Consider the following 16,006-nt stretch of genomic DNA (forward strand, 5'->3'; position numbering starts at 1 on the left):
GCTCCTGCCCAGCATCATCTCAGAGACACCTTCCCTGGTACCCTCCCTCCACCCCAATTTAAAGTAGCAAACCAGGCCAGGGGCAGTGGCTCACGCCTGTAATCCCAGCACTCTGGGAGGCCAAGGTGGGAAGATCACTTGAGGCCAAGAGTTTGAGACCAGCCAGGGCAACATAGCGAGACCCCATCTCTACAAAAAATAAAATGGTAAATCCCCTTTCTGACTTTATTTTTCAATCTGACGTGGAAGACATTTACCTTTCCTTTATTTACTCCCCAAATGTCGGCCCCCCAAGGACACGGATTTCATCTGTCTTGTGCACGGCTACATCCTCAGCACTTAGAACAGCACCTGGCAAACAATAGGTGCTCATTCAATGTTTGTCCAATAAATGAATGAGTGATTTACTGAGCATTTACTCTGTGCCAGTCGTGGCAAGTACCATACTTTACACGTGTATCTACTTAATCCTTACAACAGCCCTGTGATATGAGTACTATTGTTTTCCCCATTTTACAAATAAGGAAACTGAGGCCTGGCAGATTCCATAAATTGCCCAGGGTCCTGGAGGTAGGAAACAGTGGAACTATGTCCAGAGCCTATACTTTTTTTTGATGGAGTTTCACTCTTTTGCCCAGAGTTCAAGCGATTCTCCTGCCTCAGCCTCCCAAGTAGCTGGGATTACAGGTGCTCACCACCACACCCAGCTAATTTTTATATTTTTAGTAGAGACAGGGTTTCACCATGTTGGCCAGGCTGGTCTCGAACTCATGCCCAGCCAGAGCCTATACTTTTAATAACAGTTACACCAATCAGATCCACGTCCACCAGGTCCTGGCTTAAATCCCTGACTTGTAGCATCTCACTAACTGCTGTCAACAACCCTGAAGTAACGTCCATATCATCTCTATTTTTTTGTTTGCTTTTGAAATGGAATCTTGCTCTGTCGACCAGCCTGGAGGGAAGTGGTACGATCTTGGCTCACGGCAACCTCTGCCTCCTGGATTCAAGTGATTCTCCTACCTTAGCCTCCCTAGTAGCTGGGATTACAGGCATGTGCCACCAAGACCAGTTAACTTTTATTTTTTTGTTTTTGTTTTTATTTTTTGAGATGGAGTCTCACTCTGTTGCCTAGGCTGGAGTGCAGTGGCGAGATCTCAGCTCACTGCAACCTCTGCCTCCCACGTTCAAGAGATTCTCCTGTCTCAGCCTCCCGAGTAGCTGGGACTACAGGCGCATACCACCACGCCCAGCTAATTTTTTATATTTTTAGTAGAGACAAGGTTTCACCATATTGGCCAGGCTGATCTCGAACTTCCGACCTCGTGATCCTCCTGCCTCTGCCACCCAAAGTGCTGGGATTATAGGCATGGGCCACCACACCCTGCTAACTTTTGTATTTTTAATAGATACGGGGTTTCGCCATGTTGGTCAGGCTGGTTGAGAACTCCTCACCTCAGGTGATCTGCCCGTCTCAGCCTCGCAAAGTACTGGGACTACAGGCACCTGCCACCACACCTGGCTATTTTTATTATTATTATTTTTAGTAGAGACAGGGTTTCGCCATGTTGGCCAGGCTGGTCTCGAACTCCTGACCTCAAATGATCCACCCGCCTCAGCCTCCCAAAGTACTGGGATGACAGGCGTGAGCCACCACACCCGGCCATCATCTCTATTTTTCAGAATAATAAATGGAGTCTCAACAAGGGACTGTCCCCAGCCCCACTTTGGGTAAGTGCAGGGCCGGTGTCAAAACTCAGCTCTCCGTGGCCCCAAAGCCTCCGAATATGCCCATTTGACAGAGAGGGGAAAACAAGGCCTCCGAAGAGGGAGAAAGAGAATGTGAATTTCTGAGCACTTTGCAGGAAGCCAAGGAGAGCCCCAAAGAAAACATGTAGCCATACAGCCTCCTGCCCTTCTATCTGGGTTTGCACACAGAACAGGGCTCAAATCCCCTCTCCCCGCAGGAACCTGGACAAGTGGGAGTCCCCACCTGGCACATCTCAGTCTGCAAAGGGGGAGTCCGAAAAGTGCCCACTTTACAGGGTTGTTTCGCCATCCACTGATATAACACCTACAGGTCCCCTGCACCAAGTGGGGCTGGGAAAGGTGCAGTGACTTTTTACTGATTTTATTCCTTGGTGACTCCCAAGCTCTCTGAGGAGGCCATGGGCCTGGGTGGTCGGTAAGCACTACCCGAAAATCTTCCCCTACTTTTCCTCTCTTCTCGGCGACCTGGTTCCTCTCCCAGTACCAAATCCGGGCCCTCGGCACAAAGAGGGTTAGGCGGCTGCCCCAGGAGGCCTGCCCAGGTCACGGCCTCTGGCCGGTGCCCGCCACACCCACCCTGGTACCCAAACTGGGCCCCAGATCCTTGGTGACTCGATCCCTCCAAATTCAGGTGATCTCCCCTGGCTCCAAATCACCAAACCCTCCCAGGTCCTGCGGCAGACGGAGCCGAGCCCCAACCAGGAAGGGAGTCAGAGCTCTGGGACTTCAACGCCACCATCTCCAAGACTCGGTTTGGGGTGAAAGATGGCGCTGACTGGGTACAGCTGGCTGCTCCTCAGTGGTGAGCGAGAATGGCACCCCCCAGCACCTCAGTCCCTTGAGGACCCCAGGGAGGGGAGGGGACCCCCCCGTCTGAAAGAGGGAAGGTGTGAGCAGAAGTCCAGCGTGATAGGGAGGGAGGGCAGCCCTGCTTCACACCAGCACAGTTCACCCCTCCAAGAGGCACCTGCACTGGGCAGGCTGGGGACAGCCACCCGGAGAGGTTTTCAGGATGGGCTTTGGAGATTTCTAAGCCCAGGGCATGAGCCAGGACAAGGGAGCCGCTGTTGCTCCTTCATTCCTGCGGGTTTCTGTTTTATCAGCTATGGAAGCCTTGACGAGGCTAAACTCTTCCCAGAAGCTGTTTCTCCTGGAAGAGGCAGCTTGGGGCAGTGGCCTTTCCCTTCTCAGCCTCTGTGTGCCTGTGAAATAGGCCTCACTGACAGAGTCATGTAAAGACCATTATAAGCAGCACAATATCTGCTGTGTGCCCGGAGCTGTTCTGAGAGCTTCTCATGTGTTTAAAAGCACCTATGAGGGGCCGGGCGCGGTGGCTCACGCCAGTAATCTCAGCACTTTGGGAGGCCGAGGCGGGTGGATCACCTGAGGTCAGGAGTTCAAGACCAGCCTGGGTAACATAGTAAAACCCCATCTCTCCTAAAATACAAAAAATTAGCCAGGTGTGGTGGCACATGCCTGTAGTCCCAGCTGCTCGGGAAGCTGAGGCAGGAGAATCACTTGAACCCAGGAGGTGGAGATTGCAGTCAGCCAAGGTTGCACCACCGCACTCCAGCCTGGGCAACAGAACAAGACTCCATTTCTAAAAAATACCCCAAACCATCTATGAGGGAGGCCCACACACGAACCCCCACTTCATAGGGAGAAAACGAGGCTCAGAAAGGTGAAATCATTGGCTGCTGTCACACAGCCAAAAAGTGGCAGGACTGAGGGCTAGCCCCTCACTCCTAGCCACACTCTAACAGCCTGGAAAGTACCAGAAAGCTGGCCAGGCATGTAAGTCCTTTTTACGTGAGCACTGTCACAGCCGCCCGTTCCAGGCAACCACACGTCATTCAAACCCAAGCAGCCCCAACCATCTCATCAGTCTTGGGGCTGATCTGCTTGGTTGAGAAGGAAAGGGATGGAGCGTGTTCATCTTACCCCTGCTTTCCACTGTAGGCGAGCTTGGAGAGGCAGAGGAAGAGCCCCCGACTGGGAGTCAGGACCCAGGGGGCAGGCCCTGACGTCCTACATGGGGCCATACAATTAGCTGGGCTGGATACGCAGCCGAATCTCGTGAGACTTGGTTTGGTGACTGTCACGATGGGAAAACCCTTTGGGTCCTGCTTAAAGCCACAGGTCCTGTGGGCTGAGCACTTGCTTTGCACTTGCTGTATGCAAGATGTGATGCTAGATCCTTGGCACAGTCCGTCAAACCCAATCCTCACAACACATCCCTCCCTCCCTGGGACTGAGTCCCTCCCTGGGACTGAGCTCCTGCATCTGACTAACATGTATTGGGCATTTACTGTATACCAGGCATTCTAAATGTGTTACGTGTACAGGATCCTTACAACCTTAAAGGCAGGTAGACCTGTCATCCCCACGTGACAGTTGGAAGAACAGAAACACAGAGAGAGTGTACTCAAAGCCACTCTATAGATAAACTCCCAGAAAGATTAGGTGGCTGAGATGTTGAGAGTCAGAGAATCGCAGGTTCAAATCCTGGTTTTGCCTGTCCTCGTTTATACAGAAGGACATTGGGCTGGGGACGTGCCCCGAGCCTGAGTCTCTTCTTCTGTCAAATGGGGCAATTGATCAAACCTGCCTCATCCAACCCCTCTGACTCCTCTTCCTCAGCCACATTCCTGAATGTGGGGGCTGAGATCTCTATCACCCTGGAGCCTGCCCAGCCGACCGAAGGGGACAACATCACGCTGGTCGTCCACGGGCTTTCGGGGGAACTGCTCGCCTACAACTGGTACGCGGGGCCCACGCTCAGCGTATCGTACCTGGTGGCCAGCTACATTGTGAGCACAGGCGATGAGACTCCTGGCCCGGCCCACACGGGGCGGGAGGCTGTGCGCCCCGATGGCAGCCTGGACATCCAGGGCGTCCTGCCCCGGCACTCAGGCACCTACATCCTGCAGACGTACAACAGGCAGTTTCAGACTGAGGTGGGCTACGGACACATGCAGGTCTATGGTGAGACACCCCCCAACACCCGCCTCTGCCCCAGCCGGGCCTTCCAACCTCCTTCTCAATCCTTCTTAAAAAAAAAAAAAAAAAAAAAAAAAAAAAATCCAACAATGTTTAAACCATCAGGGAAAAAGTTTCTAAAATAACCTCAAAATGCTCATCTCCTTCAGGATGGCCTCCAGGATTAGACCTGCCTCCTAAACCCATTCTTTGTCCCTCCGGCTGAGGGTGTAGGGGCACAGCCACAATCCGGCCATGCCCCTTGTCTGGGGAAGGGAAGGCCCTCGGAGCAGGCGGTGCCTGGCCCCCTCCCCCTCTGTCTCTTGCCTCCACAGAGATCCTGGCCCAGCCCACAGTCTTGGCCAACAGCACGGCACTGGTGGAGCGTCGAGACACCCTACGCCTTATGTGCGGCAGCCCCAGCACCACAGCTGAGGTCCGCTGGTTCTTCAACGGTGGGGCCCTGCCCGTCGCTCTCCGCCTGGGCCTGTCCCCTGACGGCCGGGTGCTGGCCAGGCATGGCATCCGCCGGGAGGAGGCCGGTGCCTATCAATGTGAGGTGTGGAACCCGGTCAGTGTCAGCCGCAGTGAGCCCATCAACCTGACCGTGTACTGTGAGTCCTCCTGGCCCTACCAGAGATACCCAGTGTCCAAACCTCATGGATGGGGAAACCGAGGCCAGGAGAGGGGGCCCAAGGGCACACAGCGAGTCAGCAGGCAAGCTGGGGTTGGGGAACAGGGGCCTCTCTTAAAGTGCACTTGCCCTGGCCAGGCACAGTGGCTCATGCCTGTAATCCCAGCACTCTGGGAGGCCTAGGTAGGAGGATCACTTGAACCCAGAAGTTTGAGACCACCCTGGGCAATATAGCAAGACCCCGTCTCTACCAAAAACATAAAAATTAGCCAGGCATGGTGGCACATGCCTGTAGTCCTAGCCACTCAGGAGGCTTGAGCCCCAGAGGCCAAAGTTGCAGGTGCAGTGAGCTATGATTACACCACTGCACTCCAGCCTGGGCGACAGAGCAAGATGCTGTCTCAAAAAAAAAAAAAAAAAAGAAAGAAAGAAAGAAAAAAACATACACTTGCCCCATATCCTAAAGGACTTCTACAGACCACCTTTACTATTGAATAATCCTTCAGTTAGGAGCAATATCTGCAGAGAAAGCAAACAGGGCCAGTTGCTTTGAAAAGGGAGCGGGGGAGGAAATAGTGTAATCGGAGGGGACACAAAATTTAACAACATAACCAAAGCACACAGTCATTCCCAGGGGCAGCAGATGTGCAGTGTGGAATCCTGGGAAAATAAATCACCGAGGTACATGAGGACCCGTGATGTAGAAAAACTTAGTGCCTAGAATCCTAGAATCCTACAACCAGAGAATTCTGGACTTCAGAAGCACTGAATTCCAGACTCTGAGAATCTTAGAACCTCTAGATGCAGAGTTTCTTAGAATCTTAGAATCTAATCCTGAAATCTTAGAGTCTAGAATCTTGGAAACAGATTTCTAGAACCTTAGAACCTTACAACCTAGAAGCACCAATTCTTAAAGCCCTAGAATTCTACACTCTTAGAATGGCTTTGTCAGAAAAAAACAAAAAATCATTTAGGCTTTTTTTATTTGTCAATGGAGCCATAGATTTCAAAAATACCTTGAAATGTTATCTGGCCCAACACATTCTTTTTACAGAACAGAAAGCTGAGATCCTCTGAGAGGGAGTGATTCTCAAGATCCCAGAACAAGTTAGAGTTAAGGCCAGAGCTTTTTTTTCCCCTCCACGAGGCCAAGATATTCCCAGGGACCTAGCCTGGTGGAGAGAAAACCAGGGGTTCCCACCTCCACTCCTCCTTCCCTATACTGCCCCATCTCTCCCTCCTGCCCTCACAGTTGGCCCAGAACGTGTGGCCATCCTCCAGGATTCCACCACCCGCACAGGCTGCACCATCAAAGTTGACTTCAACACGTCCCTCACCCTGTGGTGCGTGTCCAGGTCCTGCCCAGAGCCCGAGTATGTGTGGGCCTTCAATGGGCAGGCCCTAAAGAACGGTCAAGACCACATCAACATCAGCAGCATGACAGCTGCCCAGGAGGGGACGTACACATGTATTGCGAAGAACACCAAGACCCTGCTATCTGGATCTGCCTCAGTCGTGGTCAAGCTCTCTGGTGAGTCACCCCCAGCCTGACCAGCCCCCAGTCCCCATGGAGGCCTCATCAGGCTGTGAGGGTTAAGCCACCATTTGCCCAAAAGAGAATCGGAACATGGTAGATTCACAGTTCATTGATGAGCTGTGACAAAGTGGCATATCAAGTGGATCCCTTTGCATCTGGGTCTAAAGGGAGACAGCCCATGTCCTGTTCACCTGGAGAACAAATGGCAAACCATTGTGGGTTGACAGAGTGGAAAATCACTCAGATGTCACTTCAGGTGGGTGCCACTGTTCTAAATTCAGTCACCAGCTGCTTAGGGGCTTGACCTACCCCCCCACCACACAGACAGCTGAAATTCTGTGCAGCCAACTAGACTACCCAGTTATCTGACCCAGATGACAGGCATACACACACACACACACACACACACACACAATTGGAGAATCACAGCCAATTGCTGGCAAATGGAGAAATAGCTGGGGAGGCATTGTCATCTTGCTTCTGTCCTAAAATGACCTCAGGGCTGGGGCAGTGCAGGTGGTTATCATTTCAGAGCCATTGCGATCCTCAGGCAACATTTTCTCATCTTCCGGGGATGGCGGCTTTGAATATTAAGGCCTCATTAATTCCACCTCGGTTCCTTCCCAAGTGGCCATCATCCCCGGGGGACAGTGGGAAATGGTCCTTCCCTCCCTCCCACTAACAGGCTGGGTCTCATCCAAGGGGTGGATTTTCACCCAAAGCTGAAATGGCATCCCCAGAGGTAAGTGTGCCTCCCGCTCCACTCACCTGGGGCTTTGGCAGCTGGTCTTGACGGGAGACAGGGGGATGGACCAGATGACCTCAGGCACTACCCCAAGCCCTGCCTGTGCAGGCCAAGATGGGGGGTGTCCAAGGTATGCAGGTATGTTTAGGGAGTGGATACACTGCTCCCAAGGGCTTCTAGTACTGTCAGCAACTCTGTGGCAGGTGCTGGGAGAGAGACAGAAGAAAAGGAGACTAATCCGATGGAGGAGACATGGCCTCTGTCCTTGGAGAGACGGTCCTGGGACAGGGAAACATGGCTCCCTTATTCAAGGAATTGCTGCTCAAAGAGAACAGGCAATGCCTCATCCTCCATGAGCTTCCAACCAGTAATGAGGGACATATGACAACTCACCCTCAGTGGGCTCCTAGTCAGATGGAGGAGACACAGTCTGCACTTGGGGAGAATTTTCCTTCTGATGGGGAGACGTGGTCTCCAGGAGACATGGCCCTGTTTTTTTAGCATTCCTAGTCTGATGGGGTATCCACCTTTGGGGTACTCCTAATCTGATGGAGGAGTACAGGTCCCCACTTTCTAGGAATTTCCAGTCTGATAGAATAGACATTTCCCTCTAATTTCTAAGGTCCCCAACTTGATTGGAAAAACCCAGCAACAATTTAGAATTTCTCAATCTGATGGAGGAAACAGGGCTGCCACCTTGTAGGAATTTTCAATCTGATGGAGGAGACATGGCCTCCCACCCTCTAGAATCTTTCAATCTGATGGAGGAGCTATGGTTTACACATTCTGGGGTCTCTCGGTCTGACAGACGCAAGTCCCAACCATCTTATGGGGAAGACATGGTCCCCATTTTCTGGGATTTCCACTCTGATAGGGGAGACATGGCCCCTATATTTCAGGAATTTCCATTCTGATGGAGGAGACATGACCTAACCTTCCAGGGTCTTCCAGTTTGATGGGAGAGACACCTCTCAAAGGCTGGGAATTTGTAGTCTGATAGGGGAGACACAGTCCCCTAGCAGACACTATTGGGACCCAGAATCCACCTCCACCACGACACAAGTCACCTCCTTCCTCAGTCTCCTTCCCAGCACCCTACAAGAGGAGTGCCAGCCAGCTGGGGGGAGGCCAGCAGGGAATGGGAGGGGGACACGATGCCAGATGCAGGCCAAGCTGACCCAGCCCCTTCGCTCTCTCCCCAGCTGCAGCAGTTGCCATGATGATCGTGCCCGTGCCCACCAAGCCAATGGAGGGCCAGGACGTGACGCTGACCGTGCAGGGCTACCCCAAGGACCTGCTGGTCTATGCCTGGTACCGCGGGCCTGCCTCCGAGCCCAACCGGCTGCTCAGCCAGCTGCCGTCAGGAACCTGGATTGCAGGCCCCGCACACACAGGCCGGGAGGTGGGCTTCCCCAACTGCTCACTGTTGGTGCAAAAGCTGAACCTCACAGACACTGGCCGCTACACACTCAAGACCGTCACACTGCAGGGCAAGACCGAGACACTGGAAGTGGAGCTGCAGGTGGCCCGTGAGTGTGTGGGAAAGGGCAAGGCATGCCCCTTTTTAGACAAGGGCTCCCAAAAGGAGCCTTTGCTTCCTCCATCAGGCTGGGGGACATAGACCAAAGATGGATATCCCTCCCCCATCAGACTGAAGGAAGAGGCCTTGTCTCCTCCGTCTAACTTGGGAGTCCCCAGATACGGCTCTGCCTCTTCTATCAAACTAATGACCTACACTGTGGGTAGACTGGACTCCTCCATCAGACTGAGGGTTGATAAAGGGGACCCCCATGCCTTCTCTCTCAAATAAGAGGTACAGCAGACTGAAGGTTTTAAAAGAGTCTGACGGTGGAGCATCCTTTTTCCCACAGACAGGTGGACCCTAAAACATAGGGTCCATGTTGGGGAAATGGGTTAATGATGGGAGTTTACCTCTCCTATCAGACTGCAGGCATAGAGTAAGGATGAATCAGACTGGGAGATCCTATGCAATGGGGATCATGTCTCCTCCTTTCTATTATCGTGAGGGCAAAGTTTCTATCATCAGATGGTGGAGTTTCTCTTTCAAACTGAAATAAGGATGATCGACTCCATTAGGATGGAGGCTTCTATGTGTGGAAGTTGCGTCTCCTCCATCAGAATGGAAGTTCCCAGATGCTGGGCACCATGTTTCCCCATTGAACTGGGAGCTCTTAGAAGTCAGGAGCAATATCTCCTCCATCAGACTGGGAGCTCTTAGAAGTCAGGAGCAATATCTCCTCCATCAGACTGGGAGCTCTTAGAAGTCAGGAACAATGTCTCCTCCACTGGATTGGGAATTCCCAAATGTTGAAGACCATGTCACCTCCCTCAGACTGGGAGCTCTCAGATGTTGGGAACCGTATCTCCCCATCAACTGGGAGCTTCTAAAGTCAGAAACTATGTCTCCTCCATCAGACTGGGAGCTCCCAGAGTCAGGATCTATGTCTCCTCCATCAGACTGGGAGCTCCCGGAGTGACGGTCCATGTCTCCTCCATCAAACCGGGAGCTCCCAGAGGCAGGGACCATGTCTCCTTCATCAGACTGGGAGCTCCTGGAGTCAGGGACTATGTTTTCCTCATCAGACTGGGAGCTCCCAGAGTCAGGGACCATGTCTCCTCCACCAGACTGGGAGCTCCTGGAGTCAGGGACTATGTTTCCCTCATCAGACTGGGAGCTCCCAGAGTCAGGGACCATGTCTCCTCCATCAGACGGGGAGCTCCCAGAGGCAGGGACCATGTCTCCTCCATCAGACTGGGAGCTCCCAGAGGCAGGGACCATGTCTCCTTCATCAGACTGGGAGCTCCCAGAGGCAGGGACCATGTCTCCTTCATCAGACTGGGAGCTCCCAGAGTCAGGGACCATGTCTCCTCCATCAGACTGGGAGCTCTCAGAGTCAGGGACCATGTCTTCTTCATCAGACTGGGAGCTTTCAGAGTCAGGGACCATATCTCCTCCATCAGACTGGGAGCTCCCAGAGGCACAGTCCATGTCTCCTCCATCAGACTGGGAGCTCCCAGAGGCAAGAACTATGTCTCCTCCATCAGACTGGGAGCTCCCAGAGTCAGGGACCATGTCTCCTCCATCAGACTGGGAGCTCCCAGAGTCAGGGTCCATGTCTCCTCCATCTGACTGAGCATCCCCAGAGGTCTATGAGTCCATGTCCCAACAGTAGGGCCAGGTTTCCCCCATTAGCTCTCAGACACTGGGGATGAGATCATTCCCCAAGTCTGGAATCTTGCCTCCCCCAGCAGCCAGAGCACTCTCAGAAGCCATGTCCCTGAGTTCGGGATGGTGCCTCCCCTATCACTGGAAATTTCCAGGATCAAGGACTCAACCACTGCCAGTCACCCACTTTCATCCATTCACTGATCAAACCCTGGTTTTCTGGGTCAGTGTTAAGGGAGAATGCTGTTCAGTGGCAGCAGGCCACCCCAACAAAGCATCGGGATTCCTTTTCACCCATTCTCTCTTCTCACAGTCAACCTCCCTCCCTCGCACAAGGACCAACGCTACCTTCCTGAACCTGAACCTGGCACAGGCTGAGCGTGGGGTGGATTGGGTCACTGGGTGGCCCGGGGTGGGCAGGGGAGCAGAAGGGGTGGGGGCACTGGGGACCTGGTCCTCCATCTCTCTGACAGCCTCCTTCGTCCCCTCGCCCCATCTGCCCCCACAGCCCTGGGGTAGCAGCGTGACCCTGGAGACATCCAGAGAGAAGAGCTCTTCGCACCATCCTCTGGTCCTCGCCCTCTGAGTGGGAACCGCTCCCCCCACAGCAAGGATGCCAGGCTGTGGTCCTGCTGTTCTCCTGCCTCCACCCTAGAGCTAGAGCCACAGGGCCCCACTCCCTCGCTGAGCTGTTGGGGAGCCACCGAGGCCATAAAAGTCCTGGTTAATGCACATGTGTGTCAGCCTCTCCTTCCACCACCGCTAGCCCCACCATTTCCTGGTGGCCACACTCATTTCCTTTCCCACCCAAGACTTTTCTCAGTCTGGGTGTGCACATGCAGGAGGATGGGCCCAGATCACCGTGCTCCACACCCCACTGCTGGATGCCAGGGCCTTGTGCCCCTCCCACAGTGCCCCAGGTTATATGTGAGACTCCTGCTCCCCAGCTGGCCAAGGACTGCCCCTCTTGAGGCACCAGCATTCTGTGGGACATGGCTCTCCCCTACACTGCACCTCACTTTGTCACCTGGGCCCCAAAACAGGGCTGCTTGTGCTTAGGAAATGACCATATTTCGCAAGAAGACTTCCATCACCTTCTGGTAGTCCTCACCCATTTAATCAAAGACACAACTTTGTCCTGGGATTCCCCGCACGTCTCTCAAACATTACCTGCACAACCCTGAAAATAGCTCCATCCTTCTCTAGCCACAGAAAAGACCCTGTGGGTGGATGAATGCAAGCGGGGAAGAGGTAGAGGCCAGGAGTGGAGAGCTGGGAAGTGGGGGCCAGAATGAGTGTGTTTTCTAACTCTTCTCATTAATGGGAGCCACAGGTCCCACCCAGCCGCAATGCCCCACTGGAAAGAGGCTCTTGGCATTGGTCAGAGTGGTGATGGCCGAGTCCAGGCTTAGAATAGAAAGACAGGTTTGGGCAGGGACGAGAAAGGCCCTTTTGGGGATGATTGTGTTGAGTTGGGGTGATGGGTGGTGAAAGACCTCCAGAATGTGGGTTACAAAATCTGGATCATAATCCTGAATTTGCCACGGATTCACTGGAGCCTCAGTTTGCCCATCAGTAAAAAGGTGTGGACTTGAGGTAGACCAGACTTTTCCAAACCATTTTTAAAAGACTCAGAGCCCTTTCTTCAAATGCGAGTTTACACAGCAGGTCAATTTATTATTAATATTTAAAATAGCAATGCAACAAATATAGCCACAGCACAGTGGCCCATGCCTGTAATCCTAACACTTTAGGAGACTAAGGTGAGAGAATCGCTTGAGCCCGGAAAGTTGAGACCAGCTTGGGCAATATGGCAAAATCCCGTCTCTATTTTTAAAAATAAATAAATAAATGAAACCACCTATAGATACCAATTCAATAGCTACACTCGTCTCCTCCAAAGTTTCTACAGAGTTGAAAAAGAATTCCTTAAATTTAAATAACATTGGGATTAGCCAGACATGGTGGTGCATGCCTATAGATCACATGGAGCACAGGAATTCGAGGCTGCAGTGAGCCATGACCGCACCACTGCACTGCAGCCTGAGCAACAGAGTGAGACTACATCTCATAAAAAATGTTACATTTTACGAATAAAAGGTAACCCTTGGGGCCAGGCACAGTGGCTCAACCCTGTAATCCCAGCACTTTGGGAGGCCGAGGCGGGTAGATCACGAGGTCAGGAGTACAAGACCAGCCTGACCAACATGGTGAAACCCCGTTTCTACTAAAAAGACAAAAATAATCCAGGCATGGTGGTGTGCGCCTGTAATCCCAGCTACTCAGGAAGCTGAGGCAGAATTGCTTGAATCTGGGAGGCGGAGGTTGTAGTGAGCTGAGATCACACCACTGCACTCCAGCCTGGGCGACAGAACAAAACTCTATCTCAAAAAAAAAAAAAAAAAAGTGACACTTGAACTACAGAAGCAACTAAAATACAAAATATCAACCGGAATCAAATGACAGTAAAAGCATCATATACATCAAACCTGTGGGATATGGCCACAGCCATCCTTGAAGAGAAAAATGATAGCTTATCAGCACTGAGAGTACTAAAGGAAAAAGACTTGAAAATGAACAAAACAAGCTTTCTACTCAAGACACTAGAAAAAGTCCACAAAATGAGCCAAAGAAAAAAGCTAAGGAATGAAGAAAGGTAAAAGCAGAAATAGATGAAATACAAAACAAAACATGACCAATAAAACCTAAAGCTGATTCTTTGAAAATGTAAATGAAATAGACAGACCTTTTGCAGGTGTGATCAAGAAAAAAAAAAAAAGAGAAGTATAAATAAGAAACACAAATAATAAAGAGCTAAGGAGATTAATATGTAAGATAAAAGGCCCTGGGGTGGGTGCTGTGCTCACACCTGTAATCCCAGCACTTTGGGAGGCTGAGCCAGGAGGATCACTTGAGCCCAGGAGTTCCAGACCAGCCTGAGCAATGTAGCAAGACCTCATGTCTACAAAAATTTTTCAAAAATTATCCAGGAATAGTGGTGCATGCCTGTAGTCCCAGACACATGGGAGGCTAAGACAGGAGGATTGCTTGAACCCAGGAGGCCAAGGCTGCAGTGAGCTATACTCACCCTCCAGCACTCCATCCTGGGCAACAGAGCAAGACTTTGTCTCTAAAACGAGAGAGAGAGAGAGAGAGAGAGAGAGAGAGAAAAGAGAAACTGATCTGGTTGAAGCAAAGGTTGCTCAATAAATATACATTGACTGAAGAGGGATCTGTTGGTTGCTCCCCATACCACTGCCCACCCTGCTTCCATGACACAGACACTGCCTCCCTCTCTAGAAGCTGAAAACGTCAGGTACTCACTTTCCCAAACTGCCTTGCAGCTACAAGCAGCCATGTGACCAATTCAAGCCAATGAGGAAGCAGAGAGTCTAAAGTTCCACCCACTGACTCCACCTCACCCGAGGGGACCCTGAGGGAGCTCTATGGAGTTTTAAAGCTATTATCTAAATTAGTGGTCTCCATTGTGGGGCTTCTAGCTGGGACATGAGGATGGACTTGAGCCCATGCTGCTAACCCCAACACTATCCAGCCCAGAAAGAAGAAGTAGCATCCATATTCCCACCCTCACCCCACCCCTATCCACCCAAGTTCACATAAAAACTTGACATAGATGGGGCTAGAGTCTAGATATAACAGAAATTCTTGGCCAGGCACGGTGGCTCACGCCTGTAATCCCAGCACTTTGGGAGACCGAGGCATGCGGATCACGAAGTCAGGAGATTGAGACCATCCTGGCTAACACGATGAAACCCCGTCTCTACTGAAAATACAAAAAATTAGCTGGGCGTGGTGGCAGGCACCTATAGTCCCAGCTACTCGGGAGGCTGAGGCAGGAGAATGGCGTGAACCCAGGAGGCAGAACTTGCAGTGAGCCAAGATCACACCACTGCACTCCAGCCTGGGCGACACAGAAAGACTCCGTCTCAAAAAAAAAAAAAAAAATTATCTTCAGTGGCTAGGCTGGGCGCTGTGGCTCATACCTATAATCCCAGCACTTTGGGAGGTTGAAGTGGGCTGATCATCTGAGGTCAGGAGTTCGAGACCAGCCTGGCCAGTATGGTGAAGCCCCATCTCTACTAAAAATACAAAGAAATTAGCCAGGCGTGGTGTGATCAAGAAAAACAAAAACAAAAACAAAAAACAGAAGTATAAATAAGGAACACAAATAATAAAGAGCCAAGGAGATTAATATATAAGATAAAAGGGTGGCCTGTAATCCCAGCTACTTGGGAGGCTGAGGCAGGAGAATTGCTTGAACCCAGGGGGCAGTGAGCCGAGATCACACCATTGCACTCCAGCCTGGTAACAAGAGTGAAACTCCATCTCAAAAAGAAAAGAAAAAAGAAAAGAAAAGAAAGGAAAAGAAATTATCTTCAGTGGCTAGTAAGAGATATTGGAACTAACATAAACAAATAGATGAAATAGATATACAGGGATTCATTTATATGGCTAGAAGATTATTTTTCTCACACGTAAAAAATCTCCAGAAGCAGATTGTTCAGAGCTGGAATGGAGGCCCTGTAGTGTCATCAGGGACACAGCTCTATTTTTCTGTTCCATTTTCCTTACCTTGGGGCTTCCCTCCTCTCCATCACCTCATGGCCCAAGATGGCTGCTGGAGTCACAGCTGCCTCATCCATATTCCAGGCAAGAAGCAGAAAGAAGGGGACAAAGGGAAACAACAACAAAAAAATTCCTCCTAGCCAATTTATGTACTGTGCTCCTTTTAAGGGAACTTTACCTAAGGCCCATCCAACAACCCCTGCTTAGATCTGTTTGGCCAGCTCATAGTACCATGGCCACCCTAGCTGCAAGGGAGGCAAGGAATTTCAGTCATTGCCTTGGGTATGTTGCTGCCCCAATTAACATCAAGGTTCTTGTATTAAGAAAGACTGAAAGAATGTCCCAGGTGGGCAGCTGGCAGGCTTGGCCACTCCAAGCCTTGGAACTTCTACCTTCCCAGCTAGGCAAAATGGCCTTCCTCACCTGAGCCCAAGGAGTAAGAGTCACAGCCCCAGTAGCAGGGGTTTGGGAAAGATGGGAGCTGCTGCTCTGAGCTGTAATTGTGTGCAGTTGATGCAGAACGAGGCCAGCAGGAGGGGTAGAGGGAGGGAAAGAGAAGCAGCTCAG

General features: G+C 51.4%; 1 protein-coding gene across 1 annotated transcript; it reads left to right on the top strand.

The window, feature by feature from the left end:
- The first annotated feature begins 324 nt into the window (after positions 1–324).
- On the top strand, positions 325–11,650 carry CEACAM16 (CEA cell adhesion molecule 16, tectorial membrane component). The gene is made up of 7 exons (XM_050772233.1): positions 325–434; positions 2,440–2,572; positions 4,411–4,755; positions 5,085–5,363; positions 6,636–6,914; positions 8,868–9,194; positions 11,361–11,650. Exons 2-7 carry the CDS (start codon positions 2,536–2,538, stop codon positions 11,369–11,371), a joined length of 1,278 nt encoding a protein of 425 aa, XP_050628190.1. The 5' UTR covers positions 325–434; positions 2,440–2,535; the 3' UTR covers positions 11,372–11,650.
- Positions 11,651–16,006: the final 4,356 nt, after the last annotated feature.

This window comes from Macaca thibetana, chromosome 19, assembly GCF_024542745.1.
Source record: "Macaca thibetana thibetana isolate TM-01 chromosome 19, ASM2454274v1, whole genome shotgun sequence".
NCBI lineage: Eukaryota > Metazoa > Chordata > Mammalia > Primates > Cercopithecidae > Macaca > Macaca thibetana.